The 26,231-nt window shown below is 42.3% G+C and overlaps 1 protein-coding gene, 1 long non-coding RNA gene and 1 pseudogene across 6 annotated transcripts in view; 2 read left to right on the forward strand and 1 right to left on the reverse strand.

The window, feature by feature from the left end:
* The window catches only part of MRTFA (myocardin related transcription factor A), a 202,637-nt gene that overhangs the window by 35,173 nt on the left and 141,233 nt on the right, over positions 1 to 26,231 (reverse strand). For 4 of the 5 annotated variants that reach the window (XM_069586063.1, XM_069586064.1, XM_069586062.1 and 1 more), the window contains one exon: positions 1,902 to 1,967. In XM_069586063.1, the coding sequence (XP_069442164.1) occupies positions 1,902 to 1,908 (7 nt within the window). In that variant the 5' untranslated portion in view covers positions 1,909 to 1,967. Of the gene's footprint in view, positions 1 to 1,901; positions 1,968 to 2,062; positions 2,078 to 26,231 lie in introns of those variants that run through there. The other variant, XM_069586065.1, reaches the window with a different exon arrangement.
* On the forward strand, positions 4,764 to 5,607 carry LOC138437936 (small ribosomal subunit protein eS1-like; annotated as a pseudogene).
* On the forward strand, positions 22,243 to 23,554 carry LOC138437937 (uncharacterized). The gene is made up of 2 exons (XR_011256210.1): positions 22,243 to 22,451; positions 23,256 to 23,554. It is a non-coding gene; the product is annotated as an uncharacterized lncRNA (long non-coding RNA).

Consider the following 26,231-nt stretch of genomic DNA (forward strand, 5'->3'; position numbering starts at 1 on the left):
CCACAGACCAGCACTGAGCTGCTCTCTATGTTGTGTACAGGCAAATCCTACCACCCAGACAAACGGTTAAGTGTCTTAAGGGCAGGTCCCATGCTGAATATTCCTTTAATCTCTAGAGCACCTAGGAATGTCACAGGCAAAAAGCAGATCCTAAACACAGGATGAACTCGGCGAAAGGGACAATGCGATTGATACAGGGCGACTTGTTCCTCTACAAGGCTTGTAGGCTGGCAGATTTGGAGTGTTTTATAAAAGCACACCACCACTCTACCTGAGCACACTAACAGACCCACACTTTAAGGAGAAGAGCACTTCACTGCAAGGTCAGAGGAGACAGCACGTGGGCAAATGGTTTGAGAGTTAACTGCAATTTTTAAAAAGATAAACTTGAGACTTGAATCTCCTGGCTGATGCGCAGGACAGAAACAGACCTCAGGATCTTTATACTTGCTATGTAGTTCCAGCTCTTAGAAACGGATCTGACATCACCACGAGCTAAATCAGATCCTGTCGTCACTTGCTTGAAAATCTTCGATGGCTTCCCATTGCAGTTAAAATAGAATCTGCCTCCTCTGTGCGGCTGACAGAGCTAGTTCTGGCCCCGCCCATCCTGCCCTTCTTAACTGGCCCTCGCTCTGCCCTCACTTACCAGGCCCAGCAACCATGGCTTCCTTGATGTGTGCAAACAGGCCAGGCTCTTCGCTGTGCTGGGCCCTCAGACTTGCTTTCTCTTCCTGCTGTTTCTGAATGACTGACCCCATCTAATCCTTCAGATCTCAGCTCAGATACTTCCTTCTCAAGGAGGCCTTTCTTGACCAACTTCTTCAGAGTGATTCCCTCTCATCCCTATTATCCGTTATTATGCCAACCGGTTACATGTACTTCAGAGCATTTACCATGTTCTGAAGCAATGGTGTGAGTTTATTTGTCTCCCTGCTTGTTATGTTATCAGTCTACTTAGTAAGTACAAAACTCCTGAGAGCAGGAGCTGGGTTTATCTTGCTGCATCAACAGGCACATACCAGTTAGCCAAATACTGTGAATGAATGAGTGAGAACTAGCAAGATACGGCGGCAGTAGGTTAGCAGGCACCGAGTTAAGGTCTAAAAAATTAAAACATCAGTCTTTCCACTATGAAGCTGGAAGTGGTGAACAATACATAAATTTTTATTTCATTCGGCTGTGCCCAAGTAGCAGGAACACACAAAGATAAAAGAACGAAGAGGGAGAGCCTAAGCTCTCCACAGATATCTCAAAAAGAAATGTCAAAAAGAGCAAAACCCTGCTGGTGTCAGCTTCCGCTTGTTTTATAAGGCTGCTGGTATTAAAGGCAAATTTTCTTACTTTGAATAGATTCCAAGATGGGTTTTATGTCTCCCGAGTGATGCAGTTCTGCACTGAGCCCCGCCCTGCGATACCCCATCAATGACTCCGGTTACACCAGGCCAGGGTATCTGAGGCTCTCACTCTAAACACAACTAGGGCTGACTTGGAATACTAGGTGAGAAAGGGCCATCCCTTCCCAAGCACCCCAACATTCAGGCAAAACACATGCGGAGACAGCTCTTCCTCACAGAACCCCAGCTCACGATCTGTTCCTCATACAAAGGGAAGTGGCACAGGGCGGAGAAACCCTTTTAAAGGTGCAGTTCACCAGCGAAGGTTGATTCAATGGCACCCTTAAACCGAACGCTGTTTCTCTGAACTTGATCAATGAGCAGAGTTCTCTTAACTATGGCCAAGTGAGAGGCCCTGAACTTGGGAAAGCATGACAAAGAAAGGAGTGAGAAACGAACCCGGTGGCCTCGTTTTCCGTCAGGTGCTTCCCGTGGCAGACTGGACACACACACTGCGTCCCCGAAGCACCTCCATCACGGGCCGGGAGGCAGGGGAGTACTTACGCGGCATGATCCCTTGGCTCACCAGCTCCTCCCGAGTGCGGCGCTGCTGGAGCTTCAACTGCAGCACTGCGGGACAGCAAAGAGAGAGGGGAGGTGAAGGCTCAGTCTGCCGTTCCCCCACAAAAGACACATTTTCAAATGCAAAGAAAGCCTCGACACACAAGGGTGTAGTGTGAGAGAAGGGTCCCCGCTAACTGTGGCTGTAATTGCAGAAGTGGCCTGATACAGCAGGGCTTCCGTATTCTGCTGTGGGCGGCGAGAGGAAGTTGCGAAGGGTCTTGCAGGGCGATAACAATCCACAAAGTACCAGAGTCTTGCCTATTGCTCAAAACCTCCTACAACACTGTGGCCTCCTCCAGGACTGAAAAAACACAAATTCTTAACTCAAAGAAAACAAAATGAGGACCACTGCCCAGCAGAAAAGGCTTTTTCTAGCTGTTCTACGCCTTCCTCCTGGTGGCAAATGTTGACCACAGTTAAGTGTAGTGAGTTACACATCAGGGAGTATTGGTTATTTGTAAAATCTTCTCTTTTGGATCTAAAAATTATACCCGTTTTCACCAAGCAATGCACTTCCCTCGGCCAGAAACTATTTTACCATTAAGACAACTCTTCTCTGCCTCTTCCTCTTCACTTCGAGCCTTCTTCTGTTGACATGAAACACAAAGCTAGGTGATTCAAAGCACATCCGGGCTAGGGGAGGGTGATGAGGGGGTTTTCTCCTATTTCTACTCTGGCAACACCACTTGATGTAACAAGTTAATAGGAATTTTTCAAAGTTAAAAGCCAATTATCTTTATTTCAAATGTGAGTGAAACCTAAAGGGTATGATTACCACTGCACACCATGCGGAAGGACAAAGGCCTCCGTTCAGAGGTGAAGTGAGAACATGTTCGGAAAAGGAAGGTTGAGAGGATCTCACGGGCCAAGGGAAGTTCCCTTCCGTGATAAGTCTTCATTCTAAGGTCCTGCAAGTCCATTCTGAGGGCGACCTGTATCTATGAGGAATCACATTACCCTAACGTCTGTCTTTCCCATCCACAAAGCAGTTTTTAAGACGGCCTCCCCAAATGGCAGAGCTGTAAGCAGTCTCCTGACTACCCCTCAAATCCAGCAGGTTCAAAACCTATTGCTTGTGCCTAGTTGCTCAGTCGCGTCCACCTACGCATTGGATTGTAGCCCGCCAGGCTCCCCTGTCCATGGGATTTTTCAGGCAAGGATACTGGAGTGGGTTGCCATTTGTTTCTCTAGGGGATCCTCCTAGACCCCGGGATCGAACCTGCATCTCCTGTGTCTTCTGCGCTGCAGGCAGATTCTTTACCTGCTGAGCCATCTCTTCCCCAACCCCTCCTCACGTCTAATCAACGTTCCATCCTTTTTCTCTTTAATGGTATCACCATCCTCCTCCCCAGTACTAACACTAACATTTTTAAGCCAACTTCAACTCTGCTACCTCCTCACACTCCTGTTTTACCAAGTTTACAGCGTCTTCTCATGCTGCAGTGAGAGCACTGGGTCTCCCCACCCAGGGATGGAGCCCGGTCTCCTGCACGGCAGACAGACTCATTACCGTCTGAGCCACCAGGAAGCCTCACCCATTCTAAGTCACCACAACCTGACTGTCCAGTTACTCACAATTCACTTCACCTGGAAATGCCTGCCTCATCACTTCACCTGACCTTCCCAATTGAGAATTACTCCAGGCCTCCAAAGAACTACCTCGTATCTGTTATAAAAAGTATAGAGGTATTTTGCCCTGTGTAATACTTACCCCCACATAAATGTAAACTCCTGGAGGACAGGGAATGTATCTTATTAATCTATGATGCTCTCCCAACCAATAGCACTCAATACACAGTAGGTATTTAACAACCGTTTCTTAAATTGAACTGCATCTCTAAATGATGATACATACAGTCAGAGAAATCTAAATAGGACGGTATTATTATCATTTACAAATTAACACTTAAAATTAAGAAAGCCTTGCAGAATAAAAGATAAAAGTGGCAACAGCCAACTAACAGCTAACACTGATAGACCCAATGGACAGAACAGGTATTATTACCCTACTTTACAGGTAAGGAAAATGAGGCCCAGAGAGATTAAGTAATTTCCCCAAGGTTATCCACTAATAAGAGGTACAACAGGTTCTGAACTCAAGCATTCTGATCCCAGAACCTGGGGACCCCACTTCTGTTTCTCCAGGATCTCCTGAAAGCCTGTGCTGCTAAGATAACAGGCCCAAAGTATGATTGCCTGGGTTCATTCTGTGCCAAGACAGACAAAAGGGCTGAGGGACATAGATGATTCAGGCCAGGGACAAAGTCTAGGAGATCAGCTTCAGTAAAATAAACTTAAATTAAGAACTTGATTTCACAATAAATTATAGATCAGCAGCAACACTAATAATAAAATTGTAAGAGGAATCATTGAGTGTTGCTACGTGTCAGCCCTATATTAAATGACTGACATACTTGAGGGAAAAAAAAGCCCTGTGGGGATATTACAATTATTATCTCCATTTTACAGATAAAAAACTAAGGATCAAACCTTTAAACTTTTGCCTTAGGTGAAATGGCTCAAAAGTGCAGGAACTACGATTCACATCAGGTCTCTGTGACTCTAAAGTGAAGGGAGATACTTAATACTGTGCCATATGTTTCCTTGGAAGAAAGAGGAGGGCCAGGCAGGATAAAGTAAGAGGGGAAAAGGGAATCTGTTAGCTTTTACAGTGTTTCTAAGGCCCAGTATAAGATGAGCGACTGGAAAATGATTAAATGTACCAAACTTATTTCATTTCAGAGAACAGGGAAACCTAATTCAGTAAGTCTGAACACTTCAAAAAAACAATAATTAGCCCTTTTGGCTCTCTGAGCGGCACCATGGCAGTCGGCAAGAACAAGCGCCTTACGAAAGGAGGCAAAAAGGGAGCCAAGAAGAAAGTGGTTGACCCATTTTCTAAAAAAGATTGGTATGATGTGAAAGCACCAGCTATGTTCAATATAAGGAATATTGGGAAAACATTGGTCACGAGAACTCAAGGAACAAAATCGCATCTGATGGCCTCAAAGGTCGTGTTTTTGAAGTGAGTCTTGCTGATCTGCAGAATGATGAAGTAGCATTTAGAAAATTCAAGCTAATTACTGAGGATGTTCACGGCAAAAACTGCCTGACCAACTTTCATGGTATGGATCTTACCCGTGGCAAAATGTGCTCCATGGTCAAAAAATGGCAGACCATGATTGAAGCTCACGTTGACGTCAAGACTACCGATGGTTACTTGCTTCGTCTGTTCTGTGTGGGTTTTACTAAAAAGCGCAACAATCAGATTCGGAAGACCTCTTATGCGCAGCATCAGCAGGTGCGCCAGATCCGCAAGAAGATGATGGAGATCATGACCCGAGAGGTGCAGACCAATGACTTGAAAGAGGTGGTCAATAAACTGATTCCAGATAGCACTGGAAAAGACATAGAAAAGGCTTGCCAATCTATTTATCAGCTCCATGATGTCTTTGTTAGAAAAGTAAAAATGCTGAAGAAGCCCAAATTTGAATTAGGAAAACTCATGGAGCTACATGGTGAAGGTAGTAGTTCTGGAAAAGCTACTGGGGATGAGACAGGTGCTAAAGTTGAACGAGCTGATGGATACGAGCCACCAGTCCAAGAATCGGTTTAAAATGCAGACTCTTAATGGTGACAAATAAAAGATCTTTATTTGTGGTTAAAAAAAAACAATAATTAATGAAAAATACGTCTATTATCCAAGAATAATTCTGAAATAGCAATTCACGCCTTTCCAAAAATCCACATACAGATAGGGCCATAAGGAATCCATTATGCAAACTTCTTGACTGGAAAACTTCTTGCTTCATGAAAGCAAAAGGTTAAGTCTATGATTCATGGAGTTTAGTTGCCTTTTTTTTTTTATATGGCTCTAGTTCAAAAGGGAAGGTTCATCTAATAAACCTTTTCCATCTCAAACTAAATGAAATTAAAGTTCAGTTATCTGAAAAATTCCATTTGTGCCTCTCAGCAGTTGATACCAAACTCTAGTCTAATCTGAAATCTGACCAAGTTTCCCATTCATGTAATAGAATTAACCCTGTATCAGTATGCCCTGGGTACTGCTACAACCTGATAGTAGGTATGTATCATTTCATACATTGCATAATCCCTGCTAACCCTAACAACGTTTATAAGGAGGAAAATAAGCAGCAAATTCAGAATTATGGTGTACGGTATCTGTTTGGCTGTGTATATATACAACAATCCTTCTTCTGAGATGTCTGACCACAAAGAAACAGTATTTACACGAATTTCCCCTTTCCTTGCTGCTGCTGCTAAGTCACTTCAGTCATGTCCAATTCTGTGTGACCCCATAGATGGCAGCCCACCAGGCTCTGCCGTCCCTGGGATTCTCCAGGCAGGAACACTGGAGTGGGTTGCCATTTCCTTCTCCAATGCATGAAAGGGAAAAGTGAAAGTGAAGTCGCTCAGTTGTGTCCGACCCTCAGCGACCCCATGGACTGTAGCCTTCCAGGCTCCTCCGTCCATGGGATTTTCCAGGCAAGAGAACTGGAGTGGGGTGCCATTGCCTTCCCCTTTCCTTAGTCTATCTTAATTCTTCTTAATTCTAAGCAGTCTAAATAAAATGCCTTTACATTTCTAGGCCTTGGGACTATTCATTTTAAAATAAATCATTCAATAATTTAAATATCATAAGAGACATATATTATGTATTCACTGCAAAAGGTACTCAAATCAGGAGCATATTTAAGAGGACATAATTTAATACACAACCACCCTCACCAAGATAAAGCTAACACTAGTTCAAGTGATTATTTTCAAACACAGTGCTAGATCAAGGAAATTTTTAAAAGTTGGAATACAATAAATGCTATGTTACTATATATCACCACTTAGATTTCCTCTCCAGTCCCCAAGACAATAAAAAACTAAACAAAAATACCTATTTAGGTACAAGCACAAGTCTTTTATACCTTCACTGTTACTGAATTCCACAAATGTAATATATCATCTGGTTTTAAATGCGTCCGTGCAAGCAGCCTATTATATATAGATGAACAGATGTCTCTGAAGCTGATGCACGGTGAATCAACTGAGCTGCCTGCCAGTAAAGAATTGAAAGAAAAGAAATAAACCATAAAGTGGGGAACCTGAGGTTCTCCATTCCCCATGAAAATAATCAAGTTTTCCATCTATTTCAAATATTCAAAAGGTGATCAACTGCTATTTGAACAACTGGCTACTCAGGAAATTAGAACAAGGGGAGGAACCTGACATTCTTCTGCCCGCTAAGACCACAGAGGCATGCCACTGGTATTCAAGGGCTGATGCCCAAGGACTGAATGTATCAAACAACTGAATCAATCAGGTCTGGGAAAAAAACATCAAAAACAACTGGTGTGTTCCCAATCTGGCTCTGGGCTCCCGTGGTCAGAAGCTCTGCATTTTACTGGGAAGGGGGATGTGCAGCTCAGCAGGCTGCTCCTACCTCATTCGTACTCACCCATTACTGGTTTCCCCAAGACTTCTAGAACAGGGAGGGGAAGTGTGAGTTATGAGGGAAACAGAAGAGAAGAGCAAAGAGTCAGTACAGGAATAACTGCAAAAGAGCAAAACCCCTCCCCGTGTACCATCTTTGCTCAGGACAAAGGCCTCTTCAATGAAGATTCTGACTGCTGAACGTCCCATTGACTCAGCTCTCTCAGAAACACTGATAAATCTTTTTCTCCATTCTTTAAATCTGGATATGAAACTTGAAACCTAATCAAAAGACCACAAATTTGATTGCAGCTTTTCAGAATATTTATGTTACAAAAAGGCTCCAAAATAAACTTGTTGATTTTGGGAATAAAGGAAATGCTCCTTGACTAGGTATTACAAGCTAGCCCAAAAAGTCAGTGCTGTATTAGAAACTCAGTGAGGTTTATATGCTTGAGGAGAGCAAAAGGCAAACAAGCCTTCTCAAAAATCTTCTCTCCCCACCCCAAACCCCCACTAAGATATCTGACTCTAAGCTATGGAGGTTCTCATAGTCCCAAGGAGGATACAGAAACCCAGAAATGATTAACTGAAAGACGGCCTGGTTGGAGCTGAATCTGAAATTATGAGTTTTCATGAGAATTAAAAGTGATCGCCATAGTAAGATACTAAAATAAAAAGGACGAACACACTAGAAAATAAATTAGATGTCATTCCTGGTATTCCTAAGATATAACTAATACTAGGAGATTTCTCCATTTTAATTCAACTTCATGATGCTTACATGATTTAGAATAAGGAATGTTTGATTTATCTACTCATGAATTACAATCAACCTCGCTCTTGATAATGAACAAATATGCAGAAAATCAACAAGAACGTCAAGACTCGAACAATACACTCCACCCAACAACCACAGAATACATATTCTTCTCAAGCATACATGGACCTGGCTCTAGGACAGACCATATACTAGGCCACAAAATGACTTTCAATAAGGTTAAATGGATTTAAATGATACAAAGTACATTCTGTGACTACAATGAAATCAAATTAGAAACTAACAACAGAAGAAAATAGGAGAAATTTAAAAATAAGGAGAAATTAAATAATATACTCTTAAATCAGATTGATTATATTCTTTGCAGTCAAAGATAGAGAAGCTCTATACAGTCAGCAAAAACAAGACCGGGAGCTGACTGTGGCTCAGATCACGAACTCCTTATTGCCAAATTCAGACTTAAATTGAAGAAAGTAGGGAAAACCACTAGATCATTCAGGTATGACCTAAATCAAATCCCTTACGATTATACAGTGGAAGTGACAAATAGATTTAAGGGACTAGATCTGATAGAGTGCTTGATGAACTATGGATGGAGGTTCGTGACACTGTACAGAAGACAGGGATCAACACCATCCCCAAGAAAAAAGAAATGCAAAAAAGCAAAATGGCTGTCTGAGGAGGCCTTACCAATAGCTGTGAAAAGAAGAGAAGTGAAAAGTAAAGAAAAAAAAGAAAGATACACTCATTTGAATGCAGTTCCAAAGAATAGCAAGGAGAGATAAGAAAGCCTTCCTAGCAAATCAAAACCACAATGAGGTACCATTTCACGCCAGTCAGAATGGCTGCGATCCAAAAGTCTACAAGCAATAAATGCTGGAGAGGGTGTGGAGAAAAGGGAACCCTCTTACACTGTTGGTGAGAATGCAAACTAGTACAGCCACTATGGAGAACAGTGTGGAGATTCCTTAAAAAACTGGAAACAGAACTGCCTTATGACCCAGCAATCCCACTGCTGGGCATACACACCAAGGAAACTAGAATTGAAAGAGACACATGTACCCCAAAGTTTATCGCAGCACTGTTTATAATAGCCAGGACATGGAAGCAACCTAGATGTCCATCAGCAGATGAATGGATAAGAAAGCTGTGGTACATATACATAACAGAGTATTACTCAGCCATTAAAAAGAATATATTTGAATCAGTTCTAATGAGGTCTATGAAACTGGAGCTTATTATACAGAGTGAAGTAAGCCAGAAAGAAAAACACCAATACTGTATACTAACGCATATATATGGAATTTAGAAAGATGGTAATGATAACCCTGTATGCAAGACAACAAAAGAGACGCAGATCTATAGACCAGTGGCAGAGGGAGAGGGTGGGATGATTTGGGAGCATGGCATTGAAACATGTATAATATCATATATGAAACAAATCGCCAGTCCAGGTTCGATGCATGATACTGGATGCTTCGGGCTGGTGCACTGAGATGACCCAGAGGGATGGTATGGGGAGGGAGAAGGGAGGTGGGTTCGGGATGGGGAACACGTGTATACCTGTGGTGGATTCATGTTGATGTATGGCAAAACCAATACAATATTGTAAACTAAGTAACCTCCAATTAAAATAAATAAATTTATATTAAAAAAAAAGAAAGCTTTCCTCAGTGATCAGTGCAAAGAAATAAAGGAAAACAATAGAATGGGAAAAACTAGAGATCTCTTCAAGAAAATTAGAGATATCAAGGGAACATTTCATGCAAAGATGGGCTCGATAAAGGACAGAAATGGTATGGACCTAACAGAAGCAGAAGCTATTAAGAAGAGGTGGCAAGAATACACACAAGAACTACAAAAAAGATCTTCAGGACCAAGATAATCACAATGGTGTGATCACTCACACTCACCTAGAGCCAGACATCCTGGAATTGAAGTCAAGTGGGCCTTAGGAAGAATCACTATGAACAAAGCTAGTGGAGGTGATGGAATTCCAGTGGAGCTATTTCAAATCCTGAAAGATGATGCTGTGAAAGTGCTGCACTCAGTACGCCAGCAAATTTGGAAAACTCAGCAGTGGCCACAGGACTGGAAAAGGTCAGTTTTCATGCCAATGCCAAAGAAAGCTCAAACTACTGCACAATTGCACTCATCTCACACACTACTAAAGTAATGCTCAAAATTCTCCAAGCCAGGCTTCAACTATACGTGAACTGTGAACTTCCAGATGTTCAAGCTGGTTTTCGAAAAGGCAGAGGAACCAGAGATCAAATTGCCAACATCTGCTGGATCATCAAAAAAGCATGAGAGTTTCAGAAAACATCTGTTTCTGCTATATTGACTATGCAAAACCCTTTGACTGTGTGGATCACAATAAACTGTGGAAAATTCTGAAAGAGATGGGAATACCAGACCACCTGACCTGGCTCTTAAGAAAGCTGTATGCAGATCAGGAAGCAACAGTTAGAACTGGACATGGAACAACAGACTGGTTCCAAATCGGAAAAGGAGTACATCAAGGCTGTATACTATCACCCTGCTTGTTTAACTTATATGCAGAGTACATCATGAGAAACGCTGGGCTGGAGGAAGCACAAGCTGGAATCAAGATTGCTGGGAGGAATATCAATCACCTCAGATATGCAGATGACACCATCCTTATGGCAGAAAGTGAAGAGGAACTAAAAAGCCTCTTGATGAAAGTTAAAGAGGAGAGTGAAAAAGTTGGCTTAAAGCTCAACATTCAGAAAACTAATATCATGGCGTTTGGTCTATCACTTCATGGCAAATAGATGGGGAAACAGTGGAAACTGAGAGACTTTATTTTGGGGGGCTCCAAAATCACTGCAGATGGTGACTGCAGCCATGGAATTAACACACGCTTGCTCCTTGGAAGAAAAGCTATGATCAACCTAATCAGCATATTCAAAAGCAGAGACATTACTTTGTCAACAAAGGTCTGTCTAGTTAAGGCTATGGTTCTTCCAGTAGTCATGTATGGATGTGAGAGTTGGACTATAAAGAAAGCTGAGTTTCAAAGTATTGATGGTTTCGAATTGTGGTGCTGGAGAAGACTTTTGTGAGTCCCTTCGACTTCAAGGAGATCCAACCAGTTCATCCTAAAGGAGATCAGTCCTGGGTGTTCATTGGAAGCTTCAAGTTTAGTTGAAGCTAAAACTCCAATACTTTGGTCACCTGATGCGAAGAACTGACTCCTTGAAAAAGACCCTGATGCTGGGAACGATTGAAGGCAGCAGGAGAAGGGGACAAGAGAGGATGAGATGGTTGGATGGCATCACCAACTCAATGGAGATGAGTTTGGGTAAACTCTGGGAGTTGGTGATGGACACGGAGGGCTGGTGTGCTGTGCCGTCCATGGTGTCGCAAAGAGTCGGACACGACTGAGTGACTGAACTCATGCAATAGCCAATGGGTCAAAGGAAAAATAATAGAGACATTAGAAAGCATGTTGAACTGAATATATAAAATTTATGGGCTATATCTAAACTAATGCTTAGAGGGAAATTCATAGATTTAAATGCTTGTATGAGAATAGAAGGAAGACTTCAAACACATGTTGTAAATAAAACCTTCACTTTAAGAAGCTAGAAAAAGAAGTGCAACTAAACCCAAGTAAGTAGAAGAATAAAAGTTAAATGAAAGTTGGACACACAAAAGTCATGTCCGACTCTTTGTGACGCCATGGACTGCAGCACGCCAGCCCTCCCTGTCCATCACCAACTCCCAGAGTTCACCCAAACTTATCTCCATTGAGTCGGTGATGCCATTGCTTTAAATTATAAAGCAATTATGTCAGAAATAGAGAAAACCAATAGAACCAAAAAGTTGCTGTTTACAAAGATTAACAAAATTGACAAATGTTTCGTTAGAATAACCAAGAAAAGAGACCTAAAATCAGGACTGTAAGAGGAGACATTATCACCAACTACAGAAATTAACAAAGTTAAAAGAGAATACCATGAAGAACCACATGTCAACAAATTAGATAACTTAGATAAAGTGGACCAGTTCCTAGAAAGGCACAAACTGTTGAAATTGATGCCCACCCCCCGCCCCCCAAAAAAACAGAATATCCAGACAGACCTATAAAAAGCAGACATTGACTTGTTAATTTAAAATCTTCCTCAAAAGAAAACTCAGGCTCAGACGGCTTCACTGATAGATTTTACCAAAAATTTAAGAGAAGAATTAGTAATAATCCTTCAAAAACTCTTCCAGAAAACAGAGAAAGGAACACTTTCCAACTAACTCTGTTAGTTACTCTGATATCAAAGCCAGAGAAAGAGACCAGAACAAAACTACAGACCAACACACCTTATAGATACAGACACAAAAATTCTCAACAAAATACTAGAAAGCAGCAGCCAGGACTAGAACCAAATCTGCTGAATTTTTATCCTCGCATTATTTCCCCATTCCAGTGATTCTCAACACTTACTTCACAAATAAAATCATCTGAGAATTTTTAAAATTTACTTATTTTTTACAGTAGGTCCTTGTGTTATCTATTTTAAATACAGCAGTGTGTATCTGTCAATCCCAAATTCCCAACCTATCCCTCCTCTCCACCCTTCCCCACCCCCCAACCATAAGTTCATGGATAATGTTTTTAATTGGTCTGGAGTGAGGCTTGGGAATCAGGGTTTTTCAAAAATTTGCCAGGTGATTCTAATGCCCCGTTTAATGATAGTTTGGTCTAACTTAAATTCACCTTACTCCGGAAAATTAAACATGTTGCATCCACGTTCATGATGCCAATCATAAATCAGGTTGAGTAACCAGTACTTGAGCTGGGTGAGCTGACGTGTGTGTTCAGTCGTGTCTGACTCTGTGACCCCACGGACTGTAGCCCACCAGCATCCTCTGTCCGTGGGGTTCCACCAGCAAAAATACTGGAGTGGGCTGCCACTTCCTCCTCCAGGGCATCTTCCCGACCTAGGGATCAAACCCGAGTCTTCTATGTCTCCTGCACTGGCAGGTGGATTCTTTACCACTGCGACACCTGGAAAACCCAAGGAACTAGTATTAAGCAGATTTAATTCCCCTTTCTTTTGACACTCCCAATTAACTGCTTTTAAAGCACATCACGGGCTTCCTTGGTAGCTTAGTAGTAAAGAATATGCTTACCACTGCAGTTCATGGGGTTGTGAAAGTCGGATACAATGACTTAGCGACTAAATAACAACAAAGGACCTCATCTTTTGTTGTGTACTGTCCGTTCTAAAGGAGATCAGCCCTGGGATTTCTTTGGAAGGAATGATGCTAAAGCTGAAACTCCAGTACTTTGGCCACCTCAGGTGAAGAGTTGACTCATTGGAAAAGACTCCGATGTTGGGAGGGATTGGGGGCAGGAGGAGAAGGGGACGACAGAGGATGAGATGGCTGGATGGCATCATGGACTCAATGAACGTGAGTCTGAGTGAACTCCAGGAGTTGGTGATGGACACGGAGGCCTGGTGTGCTGCGATTCATGGGGTCACAAAGAGTCGGACACGACTGAGCGACTGAAGTGAACTGAACAATGTTCAGTGTTTTTAAGTTAAAAATTTTGTTTCAAATTTGTTTAAAAGTTTGTAACAGGAGAGGACTTCCATTTTCTAACACATTTCCTCTGGAAAAATTATTTGTCATTAAAAAAAATTATATTTAATTGTTATTTATGATATTGGTTTGTTCTCTGTCATACATCGACATGAATTAACCATAGGTGTATATATGTCCCCTCCTTCCTGAATCTCCCTTCCACCTCCCCACGCTCTCCCACTCCCCCAGGTTACTACAGAGCCCCGAGTCATTCGGCAGACTTCCACTGCTATCCACTTCCCACAAGTGGTGACTATGCTCTCACGCTGCTCTCTCCACTCATCTCACCTTCTCTTTCCTGCCCTTCTCCGAAGTCTGTCCTCTATGTCTGCGTCACCACGGCTGCCCTGTTGAGTAAGTTCATCAGTACCATTTTTCTAGATTCCGTATTTATGGTTTAATACACAATATTTATTTTTCTCTGACTTGTTTCACTCTGTATCATAGGCTCTAGGTTCATCTACCTCATCAGAACTGACTCAAATGCATTCCTTTTATGGCTGAGTAGTATTCTATTGTATATATGCACTACAGCTTCTTTATCCATTCATCTGTTGATGGACATCTAGGTTGCTTCCATGTCCTAACTACTGAAATAGTGCTGCAACGAACACTGGGGTACATGTGTTGTCTACCACTGAAGGTTTGTCAAGGTGAAAAAGAATGGTGAAAGAACAACCTAATAAAGAGAAAATCTGGTACCTCTAGACTCGTTTCTGTGAGTTTTTGATCTAAATCTAATGCACTTGATATGATGTAATATCTCCTAACTTCTATTCTAAACACAGCCTAGCACACTTATTTATAAATATTGTTAAAACTAATTTTAGATAGTATATATTCTTACTCCAAATTCTGTTCCTTCTATAAATCCCCAAAGTCTGATTTCATAATAATTGGTACGTTTTTTTTCTCATTAACTTTCAAATATCAACCCCGGAAGAAATAAACAAATACAATTCAGTTCAGCAATAGATAACACCACCCCTAGCTTCAAACTGGAGAATGTGGTTTACTGGGAAGATGAGAGAAGGAACAATGTGGGTTTTATGAGCAAGCTCAGCATGCTCATAATTAGAAAATTCATCTCTGCAGCAGTGAATTACACTGATGCTATTGGTGTATTTTTTGTTTTTTTAAATTATTTAATTGGAGGCTAATTACTTTACAATATTGTAGTAGTTTTTACCATATATTCACATGAATCAGCCATGGGTGTACATGTGTCCCCCATTGGTGTATTTTTTTTCCATTGGTATATTTTTATACTTCAGTTTATTCTATAAATTGCAAAATCACCCAAATAGTAAAACCACATCACCCATCACTGAAAACCAAAGACTATTCTCTGTATGCTCACTTGTTTCATTATTAGAATATATGAATAAAGGTGGGTGAAGGCGTTTATGTCAATTACATCTCAATTTTTAAATTATTTTTAAAAGTAAGTGAAGCTACCCCCAGAGGAGGGTATTTATTCCTCATTTCTGCTGCCTGGGTTACTTTACAGCATCACCTCCAAAATAGTGATTGGGGGTGAGGATGAGCAAAGAGGTCTCCTCCATGCACTCTCTCATCCACTTATCTAACATATTTACTAAATAAACATGTTAGGGTCTGTGTTAGTAGGCTGGAGACAACCATGGTCTCTGCTCACATTAAGCTTTCAGTCCAGTGGGAAACAAGACATCAAACTGCACATACATAAGCACAAGTTGTGGTTAGCATTTCATAAGAGAGAATAAAGAATGAAGGGGTCAGACTCTGGAATCCACAGTTACTTCTTTCATATTCGTGATGACTAACGTTTCACCTCTCCTCTTCACGGTGACAGTCAATTATCTAAGATGCTAACACTCCGTGAGGAACAGAGGCCTCAGGGTAAGCTGTCTTAAAGTAAGTTAAGACAGTTTCATTTATCCACTTTACATGCATCTACTTACCTGCTTGAGCGCTCACACACTAGTTGGTGGGCATGCCTGTGTACTTCATATTCATGCCTTATTCAGTTATTCCTCAGCTCCTTGTCAAAACTTTCCTTGGCGTTCACTCAAGAAATCTGAGGACCTACTGCCTGTGCCAGACACTGAGCTTGCTCGGGGGATAAAGTAGCCACTAGACAGAGTCTCTGCCTTCAGTGGCTGTTTGAGGGCAATAACCATCAAATAGGTGCGTATAAGACTGAAGAGTATTTTCAAAGAAAATATTACTCAGATACCACATCCCAACCAAGTGGTTTGATGGGTCCCCTATTCAATTCATGCATTCAAACAGTTTTTTGTACTCTCAAAGCTAGGGCTGGGTGCTAGAAATACAGACATGGTTCTCATGTTCGAGGAATCTTAAGTCTAATGGGGGAAAAAATGGACTCAAAAGTGAATAATTACAATGCAATGAGAAAGATATTGATGTCTGTAATATAGATTTTTACTTAAGTCACCAGAAAATGCACCTTTAGCCAGTACACATGCCCTACTACCAGGCCCCTGACAAATTCCAAGACATTCGGTCTCATGTGCGATACACATGTGCATAAATAATAAAAAAGGAAGTGCCAGTTTCTTAAAAACTCAAATAGTTATGTACTTGTAGGGGCTACGGAGTACAAAGGTGATGCTACCCTACTCTGGAAGTCACAGAGAAAGAGCAGCTAGAGCCTTTCTGTGTGGGGTAGGACAAGCGAACCTGTTTGGGCCTTATGAATATTTCATCCTCATGATTAGCCTGGACTGATGTTTCAAGTAATTTTCTGATACCATTCCCAAAAGTGCCATTCCTGTGGGCCCCTATTTACTGCAGTCTCTCCTAAGTCCTTCCTGAAGATGCTACAGAGATGAAAGGACAGGGGGAGCCCTCTGCGCCTCACTGCTTCCCCCTGCCTCTCTGCGTCCTGCCTCTCAATTTCTGCCCCGTCCTACAGTATCCCTGCAATGTTTTCTTCTCCTGCTCCTTATACAGAATTTTTCAGGCTTTCTAGACCATTTCATGATTTTCTTCATTCAACTTGGAATACCAGCCTGCATAGTTAGCACAGTGTGAGTGAAGTCGCTCAGTCGTGTCTGACTCTTTGCGACCCCATGGACTGTGGCATACAAGGCTCCTCCAACCATGGGATTTTCCAGGCAAGGGTACTGGAGTGGGTTGCCATTTCCTTCTCCAGAGGATCTTCCTGACCCAAGGATCGAACCCAGGTCTCCTACATTGCGGGCAGATTCTTTACCATCTGCGCCACCAGGGAAGCCTAGTATAGTGTACATGGCACTAAAAATGTATATCTGGCCTTTGCTTTTAATGTAAACAGTAGTATTTTAAAGAGTACTAACCTTTAAGGGTAGACCCAAAACATGGAAGAATGGGAAGGCAGGGGTTCCAGTCCTGGCTCTGCTGCTACCTAATCAAGTCACTTGATTTCTTTTAGACTCAATTTTTCTCCCTGTAATACAATTCGGTAAAATAACTCCTGCCCTTTGAAGTTCCAAAAAATCTCATGTATGTGAAAAGTTCTTTGTAAAACTGTATCACAGACTATAAATGTCTCACTAGAGGTCTTTACATCAGATAGCTTTTCTCTTGGACAGGAGCAAGAACTGCTGGAAGTGTAACCTGGTACCATACCCCCAGAGAGAAGCTCTACTTTGCAGAGTAAAAGGGCCTTATATAAAAACCTCCTTGTTTAAAATCACCCCAAGTTGTGTGGGGCAGGGGGAAGGGGGAGAGGGAAGAGGAGGGGAGAACTGCTTCCTTCTGGAAGGCTTCTGGAAGGCAGTTCTGGGACATGCAGTGAGTGAAGAAGCACGCTCTGTTCTCTGACTCCAGACGGCCTGGCGTGCATAAAGAGCGAGAAACAGAGAAAGGCAGCAGAATCAGCATTCGTTCATTAACAAAATTAAATGTACAGTAAGTGTTCAAAGCACGCGCCTGGAATTCTGAGCTGTCAGTACCAAAACAGTGGTTAACGGACCCAGAAGGGTCCCTTTATTTGTTGCCAGAGAAAGAAGGACCCGCTAAAAGTCAGATCCGGAGTAAAGACAAAAAGGAGGAAGTAGAGGCAAGAGAAGGAAAAGTTGATTCTCTCTGAGATCCTACTGATCCACCATCTAAAACTCATATGGCCAAATGCACTGCGGTATCCTAGACTGGATCCTGGAACAGAAAAAGGAGACGAGTGGGAAAACAAATGAGATCTAAATAAAGCGTGGAGTTTACTTAGCAGTGTAACCAATGTTAATCTTAGTTTTGACAAATGTACCACAGGTATGCAAGATGCTAACATTTGGGGCAGCCAGTGAATGGCATACGAGAGCTCCCTATTCTATCTGTGCAACCTTTTTGAAAGCGCAAAATTATTCCAAAACAAAAAGTTTATTTTGGAAACCTATGACTTTGATTCTCCTTTCAGAAAGATGTATGAATCAATTATGAAAACATATCCAGAGTCAGGTTTTTCAAACTGAAGTGCTCCCATGTGTTAGACAGAAAGAAGTTACTAATTTCTATAAATGATTAGTTGTAACAAGTAATAGTCTAGTAAATTCAAATTATAAAATGATTTGCGGCATAAACAAACACAATAAACAATAATGTAACATTGAAGACTTGAAGACAGGAATACCTAATTCTTTAAAAATTACACATACCAAAGTCACTATTTTATTGATATGCTCATTCAACCCTTTCAAAATCCCACAAATGTCTCTCTCATCTCTCTAAACAATGTGTGAACGAGTTAAATTATCTCTCAAATAATCTGCTTTAGAAATCAGAAATAACATTATCAAAAAAAGATAAATATCTTCTATTTAATCTGAATACCAGCAGAGAGACAGGCAGTGATGAGGTATTCTCCTGGGTTGGTAAATCTGGTAATTTACAAAAGATAAGCTTGTGAAAATTTAACTTGAACTACTGAAGTATGAAAAATAAAAGAGCTCTGTACTGTACAATAATACTTACAAAATGGTGAAAACACGCATGCATCATCTTATTTAATTCCTGAAACAAAGCTATGCGGAAGATGATATAATTATACTATTTGTAGATGAGGAGATTGAACCTTAGGGAAATTAAGCAATTACCCAAGGTCAGAGGGTAGGTAAAGGGTAGAGAGCAGAAACTGGAACCCAGCTCTATCTCAATCGACAACCTGAGCTCATAACCACTATTATATATTGTGCTTCTCTTCTTCCACAAAACACATTAGTTCCACACTTTTAAAAATGACACTGTATTAATAGTGTTATCTGAATGATGTGACTGGAAAAAAATGATCTATATTCTTATGAACCAGGGGAAAGTCCAGGTGATGTCAGCTAGTGGCACATGGCATTTCAGAACTCCAGAATTGAAGAGGCTCCCTCTATTCAAATTCCAACGGTAACAGAGACTATAGACAACAGTGGTCACCTATAAAGGTTATTCAAAGGGGCTCCTCCCAGAGGCGGGAGGCAGTCTGGTAAGATCCCAGAGAACTCCACAGGCCCACTTTCCACTTGGAGCTCAGATGCGAGAACATCCATGCTGAACAGGCAGAGAGCACCTGCTTCCTGGTACAATTACCTCTCTGCAACCTGCCAGGGGCTCTTTCCTGGTACTAGGGAGGTTCTGGGTTGATTCACTCATTCATTGATCAAACTAATATTTTTATCATGAACCTACGATACGCTAGGCATCGTGTCAGGTAATATGGCAGTAATAGGGACAGACGGCATCCCTGCCCTCACACAGTATATGCTCTACTGTGGAAAACATAGTAAATACGTTAGATAACTTATGGTGGTGCATTATATGAAGAAAAATACAGTAGAGTAAGAGGAAGGAGAGGGGGCTGGGTGGTCATTTTATACTGAGTTCACAGGCAAGGCCCTTCTGAGGAGACAGATGCAGAAACCTAGATAATACGAGAAACCATGAAAAGATCTGGAGACAAGAGTATTCCAGGCAACAAAAATAGCGAATGCAAAGGCACCAGAGTTAGAAAAGACTTGTCTTGAGAAACAAACTGAGACTTAAGAGATGAGTTGAACACGCTGAACTTTACTATGCAGTCACTGAGCTGGACACCCTACTACAGGGACTCATTCAATCTCGGCAGCTACTCAAGGTATGTACTGCCTCTATTTCATAGATGAAGAAGAAGAGGTTCAAAGAGGTTAATTACTGTTTGCACAGCTAGTAAGAGGTAGAGCCAGAGTTCAAACACAAGTTGGTCTGATCCCAAAGTCTGTGCCTTTTCTATTACATCATATTTAATGCCAGAGTCATGGCAAAAATACTAATAATTACACATAAGTAAGCAAATAAATCGGAGAAGGCAATGGCACCCCACTCCAGTACTCTTGCCTGGAAAATCCTATGGGTGGAGGAGCCTGGAAGGCTGCAGTCCATGGGGCCGCTGAGGGTCGGACACGACTGAGCGACTTCACTTTCACTTTTCACTTTCATGCATTGGAGAAGGAAATGGCAACCCACTCCAGTGTTCTTGTCTGGAGAATCCCAGGGACGGCAGAGCCTCATGTGCTGCCGTCTACGGGGTCACACAGAGTCAGACACGACTGAAGTGACTTAGCAGCAGCAGAAGCAAATAAATTAAACTCCCATGTCCTCAAAAACCTGAGGCTCACCATTTCATTTTGGTTAGTTGCTCATCACACTCCTGAAGTGATCTTTTCTAACTGCAGCAGACAGATTGCAAACTGCCAGCCACTTCAATGTCTTCAGTCTCTTGCCGGAGGAGAGTGCTCAAACAACCCATCACGGAAGACCTGGGAATAACGTGTACTTGCGCCACCCGTCTGAAAGGATGGAGATAAACTGGGAGTGTGCTTCCTTTCGACTGGCAGGGCCATCTGAACAAGCCCTTCCAACACTAAAGGCACCAGGGACAGCACTTTTCCCGTCACGTCAGTTCTGCACGTTCACCCAGGAAATACGGGCCGCTTCAAATCTCACTCGCTATTTCCCTGCCATATAACTGGTGGGGGCTTCCCAGGTGGCTCAGTGGTAAGGAACCTGCCTATAGTGCAGGAGACGTGGGTTCGATCCCTGGGTCGGGAAGATTCCCCCTGGAGGAGGAGGGCTTGGCAACCTACTCCAGTATTCTTGCCTGGAGAATCCCATGGACAGAGGAGCCTGGCGGGCTGCAGTCCATGGGGTCACAAAGAGCTGGACATGACTTAAGCGACTGAGCATGCGTGCCCTGTGTAACTGGTGCTGACATTCTGCACCCAACTTTGCTGTGGGCAGGTGACAGGTGAACAGATTCAAAACTTCCAACAGGGTAGTTCTTCCACAGCAAGCCAGAAGTGAGCCCAAAAAGTTTTCTCTTTAAACTATATTAGAGCATTTATTCCTTCCGTATCTTTATAATATGGATTTGAAAACACACAACATGATAGGATAATCATGACTGAGATAAAGGCAGCCATCAATCTTAAGGGAAATCAACCCTGGATACTCATTGGAAGGACTGACGCTAAAGCTGAAGCTCAAGTACTTGGTCACCTGATGCAAATACCCAACTCACTGGAAAAGTCCCTGATGTGGGCAAGATTGAGGGCAGAAGGAGAAGAGGGTGTTACAGGATGAGATGGCTGGATGGCGTCACTGATGCAGTGCACACGGAGCTGGGCAAACTTTGGGAGATGCAAAGAGTCAGACACGACTGAGCGACTGAACTGAACTGAACTGAGGGGCAGGTAGGCCCCTCATGGCGTGCTGCAGTCCCTGGGGTCACAAAGAGTAGGACACAACTGGGCGACTGAACAACACCAGCAAAATTCTTTTCTGCAGAAGAACTAGATCCATAAAATTAAATTTCATGTAGTATACAAGGTGTGAAAGCTACAACTCTATCAGGTAAAACTGTTGGAAGAGTTAAAATCCTCAAGATCAGAAAAGCCAGTCTATTAAAATCCAGTAGCCCGTCTATCTACTGCAGGGTTTTCCCATGCCCCATCCCCCCAGGTTTACTTAGTAAAGACATCACAGAAGTAAATGTGTAAGCAACTCTAAGGGCGGTCAGGTTGTTAGGAGAACTGTCACTCTATTTCCTGAAGCTTCTGTGGCCAGGTTTGCAAGTGGAGCGTTTCATTACTGCAGGTTTTACACAGAATTTTACGAAACAAACCTGCATTAAGTTAAAGCAGAACTGAAATCAATGCCTTCTGGCCACTTCAGGAATGATTTCTGTTTTCCCATCCCAGAAACCTCCTTTTAATTTAGAAGTTTGGCTCTTCAACATACACCATGGATGAGAGGGGACAGGGCAGCTCCAAAGCTAAAATGGAAGTAGAATGCAAAGTGGCCAACCGATCACCCAGTGAGCACACACCGCACCTTCTAGCATGATTCTGAGTGATGCAGAGGGTGCCACGCCTTTTAGCAGAAAGCTTATTTTTAAATTATCCCGGATATCAGCTTATAGCTTCCTTCCTCCTGCACTTTCAAATCATCCCAGTATTAATAACACCCCTCCCTAAGAAGTCTCCTTGTAGCTGTTTCAGAAAAGTGCATTTGACATGTTTGACACAGTGTGTGATACACAAGCAAGACCCCTCTGTCTCCGGCTCTTCTGCCTCTCTGGGGCATGAAAGCAACCAGAACTACAGCAACAGCTGGGGATCATTAAACCGACAGAAATAGCTTCGGAGACTCCACTGGTGAGTGACTGGGGGGAGGAGAGGCTCAGTATCAGATTAAAACAAATCAAAAGGGCAACAGGAAAAGGGCGGGGGAGGGGGTAAGGTGAAGCCCAAGTTGTGTATCACACCCGAATTTCCTTTATACAGTCCAAGGGATGCACCAAAGCAAAATAAAGGGACGGGTGACTGCAGCCTCACTTGAGCCCCACCTATTCTCGATGGAAAGTTTAGTCAAACCTAAAAATGCGGGTCAATGAGGACAGGCTGGGGGAGGGCTAGGGGGAGCTGCAGCATCACTAAGGCTAACCTGGGTCACCCCCAGTCTGGAGGAATCACTAGAGGATGTGAGGCAGTTCTGGGGCTGTGCGGACAATGAGAATCAACTCCACGATGGAGCAGGGGCAAGGGAATGAGTGTATGTGCCAAGCCCTAGGTCGACTCGGAGACCAAACCAAGTCCAACCAAGTCCCGGGGAGGACCAGACACTGGATGAAATGCAGGCCCTCAGGCTGTCCACTTCCAGAGCAGAGCCACGCCTCCAACGCTAGCTTTGGAGCCTGGCAGGCCTCCGAAGGTCGGTGCAGGAATGTGCCATCTGCCTGGCCCTGTGCCCGAGTGTGCTCAGCACATATCTGAATGCCCCAGAAGAGCTTTCATTAGGTGGCCCCACAGGAGTAGGCTTGCATATCCTGATCTATACCTCAAATTCTGGTTAGTCCGGGATCCTGGGGTAGCCTCTCCAGCCCCCCACTTGCTAGACTGTCGCTTCACATCACTAAGGCCGCTCTCACCAAGGCATGCTCTTTATAACTGATCTTACAGGACGGCCGTTTCAGACAGCTTCCCCCACCTGCAAGCCTGAACAGGAAGTGATTCGATTGCAGATATTAGGACTGCAACTCTCTTTGGCAAGAGTGTTTAGTAACTGTGAGATTGCGTGAACTTCAGCTGAACATTTTATTTGATGCAGCTAATTAATGATTTACTGGAGAAGGCTCCAGGCTGATGGCTGTTCTCAGCAAAAAGCAACTACTACCCTATCCTCCTTCAAGAATCGACTGCTCCTTTTCTAACCCATAAACCTTGTAAGAACATATCCTAATACATATTTCCAAAACCTGGTTTTCTATAATGAGTTGTTTTTTTTTAAAAAACTCAGAATAGTTGACTCATTCTGAATATTTTAAGTATTAAGAAGGGTAGAAGACACACAAAGATAAATCCATTGCAGAGGAGACTGAGAAAGAATCTAAACTATATGTATACATAGTTTACACACACATACACCACATATAGTTCATTTTAAGGCTTGTGGTTGCTACTGTTTAGTTGCTAAGTCCTGTCTGACTCTTGTGACCCCATGGATTGGAGCCTGCCAGGCTCCTCTATTCATGGGATTTCCCAGACAAGAATACCAGAATGGGTTGCTATTTTTTTTTCTCCAGGGGATCTTCCTCAGCCAGAGATTGAACTTATGTCTCCTGCATTGGCAGGCAGATTCTTTACAGCTGAGCCACCAGGGAAGCCCAATTTTAAAGCTGCATAATATCACAAGACAGGATATATTTTAACCAAACTATTGTGACAATAATCACTTCTCAGTGTGTGCATTCTAGGTGGGAGTAATTGCATCGATATCTCTCTCAGCCACCTTTAACAGAGTAAATGCTTTACATAAAATGTAAAAAATTAACGTCATAAATATAATCAACACTTACTATGTACATGTCTTGGTAAAAGGTAGGAATTAAGAAGGAAAATAACCCAATACGTTTATATAATACTTTACAAAGCTACTTTCACACATACAATCTTATCAGTTGGGAGAGCCGATATTATACTCAGTACACAATGAAAGAAACTGGTCTGCCAAGCTTAGAGTCATTTAGCCAAGCTCCTCACTGGCAAGATCAAACCAAGAACCTGAGGTTCTTGACTACTGGCTCAGGGTCGAGCTCTAGCTGTCTACCATAAAGAGGCTTCTGCCCTCAAGGAAGTAATCTCTGACACCTAATGCCTTGGCCAGCTGTTTCTTAGCTGTACTACGCTTCTTTCCAGTAAGAATCACACCAGTCTCCTGCTCCAGCATCACTGTTGCTGTTGTTTAGTCACGAAGTCACATCCGACTCTTTTGTGACCTCATGGACGATAGCCCGCCAGGCTCCTCAGTTCATGGGATTTCCCAGGCAAGAATACTGGAGTGGGTTGCCATTTCCTTCTCCAGGGGATCTTCCGGACATCATGTTTTGAATCTAATTCAAGACAATTATGTGAAAAGGTTAATATCACTGACAATTAAAAGATGTGAGTTCCTTCTGAAGGCTATAATTATTAATATGAGATTGAATAAAACTGAACTAGGACAGAGTGCTCAAAATCTATCACTTTGGGACAACCACTGCATTTTGCTTATGGGCATGATACTGCCCTCTAGTGCACAATAACCTTAACAGCCTCAGCTAACGCACATCAGCCACCTTCTATGAATAAATCCTGGGCTTCCCAGGTGGCTCGGTGGTATAGAGTCTGCCTGCCGATGCAGGAGATACAGGTCCGATGAAGATCGCTGGAGTATAAAATGGCAACCCACTCCAGTATTCATTCTTGCCTGGAAAATTCCATGGACAGAGAAGCCTGGTGTGCCACAGTTCATGGGGTCTCAATGAATTAGACACAACTGAACACAAATACACACGTGTACAAATGCACTTTGCTGAGCATTTTGGAGAAAAAAGGGAGAACAGGCTAAGTCTACCACATATGTACAATCACAGCAACCATATAAGGCGCCCCAAGGAGGGGAGGTCTTACATGTGGTTTAAAGCCAGAAAAACATACAGTCAATTGCTTAGGACAGTTGTCTAACACTACCATTCTGACCCTACTTATGAAAAGAACTCTGTATTTCTATTTCCTATATACTCCTGCATTTAAAGATGTTCTTAATGATCAGACTGGGCATCTAAAACGCCACAGTCCCCTGGAATATAAAAAGTCAGCACAGCAGCACAAAGTCTTAAGTCCTGAGTCATATCGTCTCTGCCTCTCAGTCTTCCCACTAATGTTGCCATGGTGTTCCCTCGACATTAGTCCAGAACACATCTAGATATTCAAAGAGAAATCAACTGCCTCTCAACCAGTTTTTTAAAGTATTCTCTTTGCAAACCGGGCACCAATGAACACTCATGTCCTCTTCAATGAACTCATTCATTGTGATGCCACATGCTCATCCTATCCAATGTTGGTAAAGTCCCAAAGAAATCTCAAAAATTCAAAAGTGATATCCAAGTTTTTAGAGAAGCAGAATTTATGTGACCAATACTAGAGATTGTATTTAAATTCTGATAATGGATAATAGAAGATTTCGAAGCTAGGAGAGGGTAAATGTTAATAATTCTTTTCCATCCACATTTGATAGAATTTGGATCAAGTCTGTATCCTCCTATTTTTCATAACCCAGAAACCCTCTGAAAGATTTTTTTCCAGCAGTTTCAGTATTTTTTCCCCCCAGAACTCTAAGAGATGGTCTCAAGGAAAACTCCTTATGGGTGTTCCCTTATAAATAGTTTCCTGGTATCTTCCATAGACTTGGATATGATTCTAATTCTGCAATTACTAAAAAGACTGTAAGCCTAGTTCAAACTGTTCACCCTAACCAACTAACATGCAATACAAATAAAAACCTTTCAAGTGTTATTTTAAATTATGGTGTCTTAGTGTTACAAACTCTTAGAGGTTATCTATCTGCTTTCAGTACTTAACAGAAAAACTGAAGTCATCATCAACAGCTCCTATTGA

The sequence above is a fragment of the Ovis canadensis genome, chromosome 3 (assembly GCF_042477335.2).
Source record: "Ovis canadensis isolate MfBH-ARS-UI-01 breed Bighorn chromosome 3, ARS-UI_OviCan_v2, whole genome shotgun sequence".
NCBI lineage: Eukaryota > Metazoa > Chordata > Mammalia > Artiodactyla > Bovidae > Ovis > Ovis canadensis.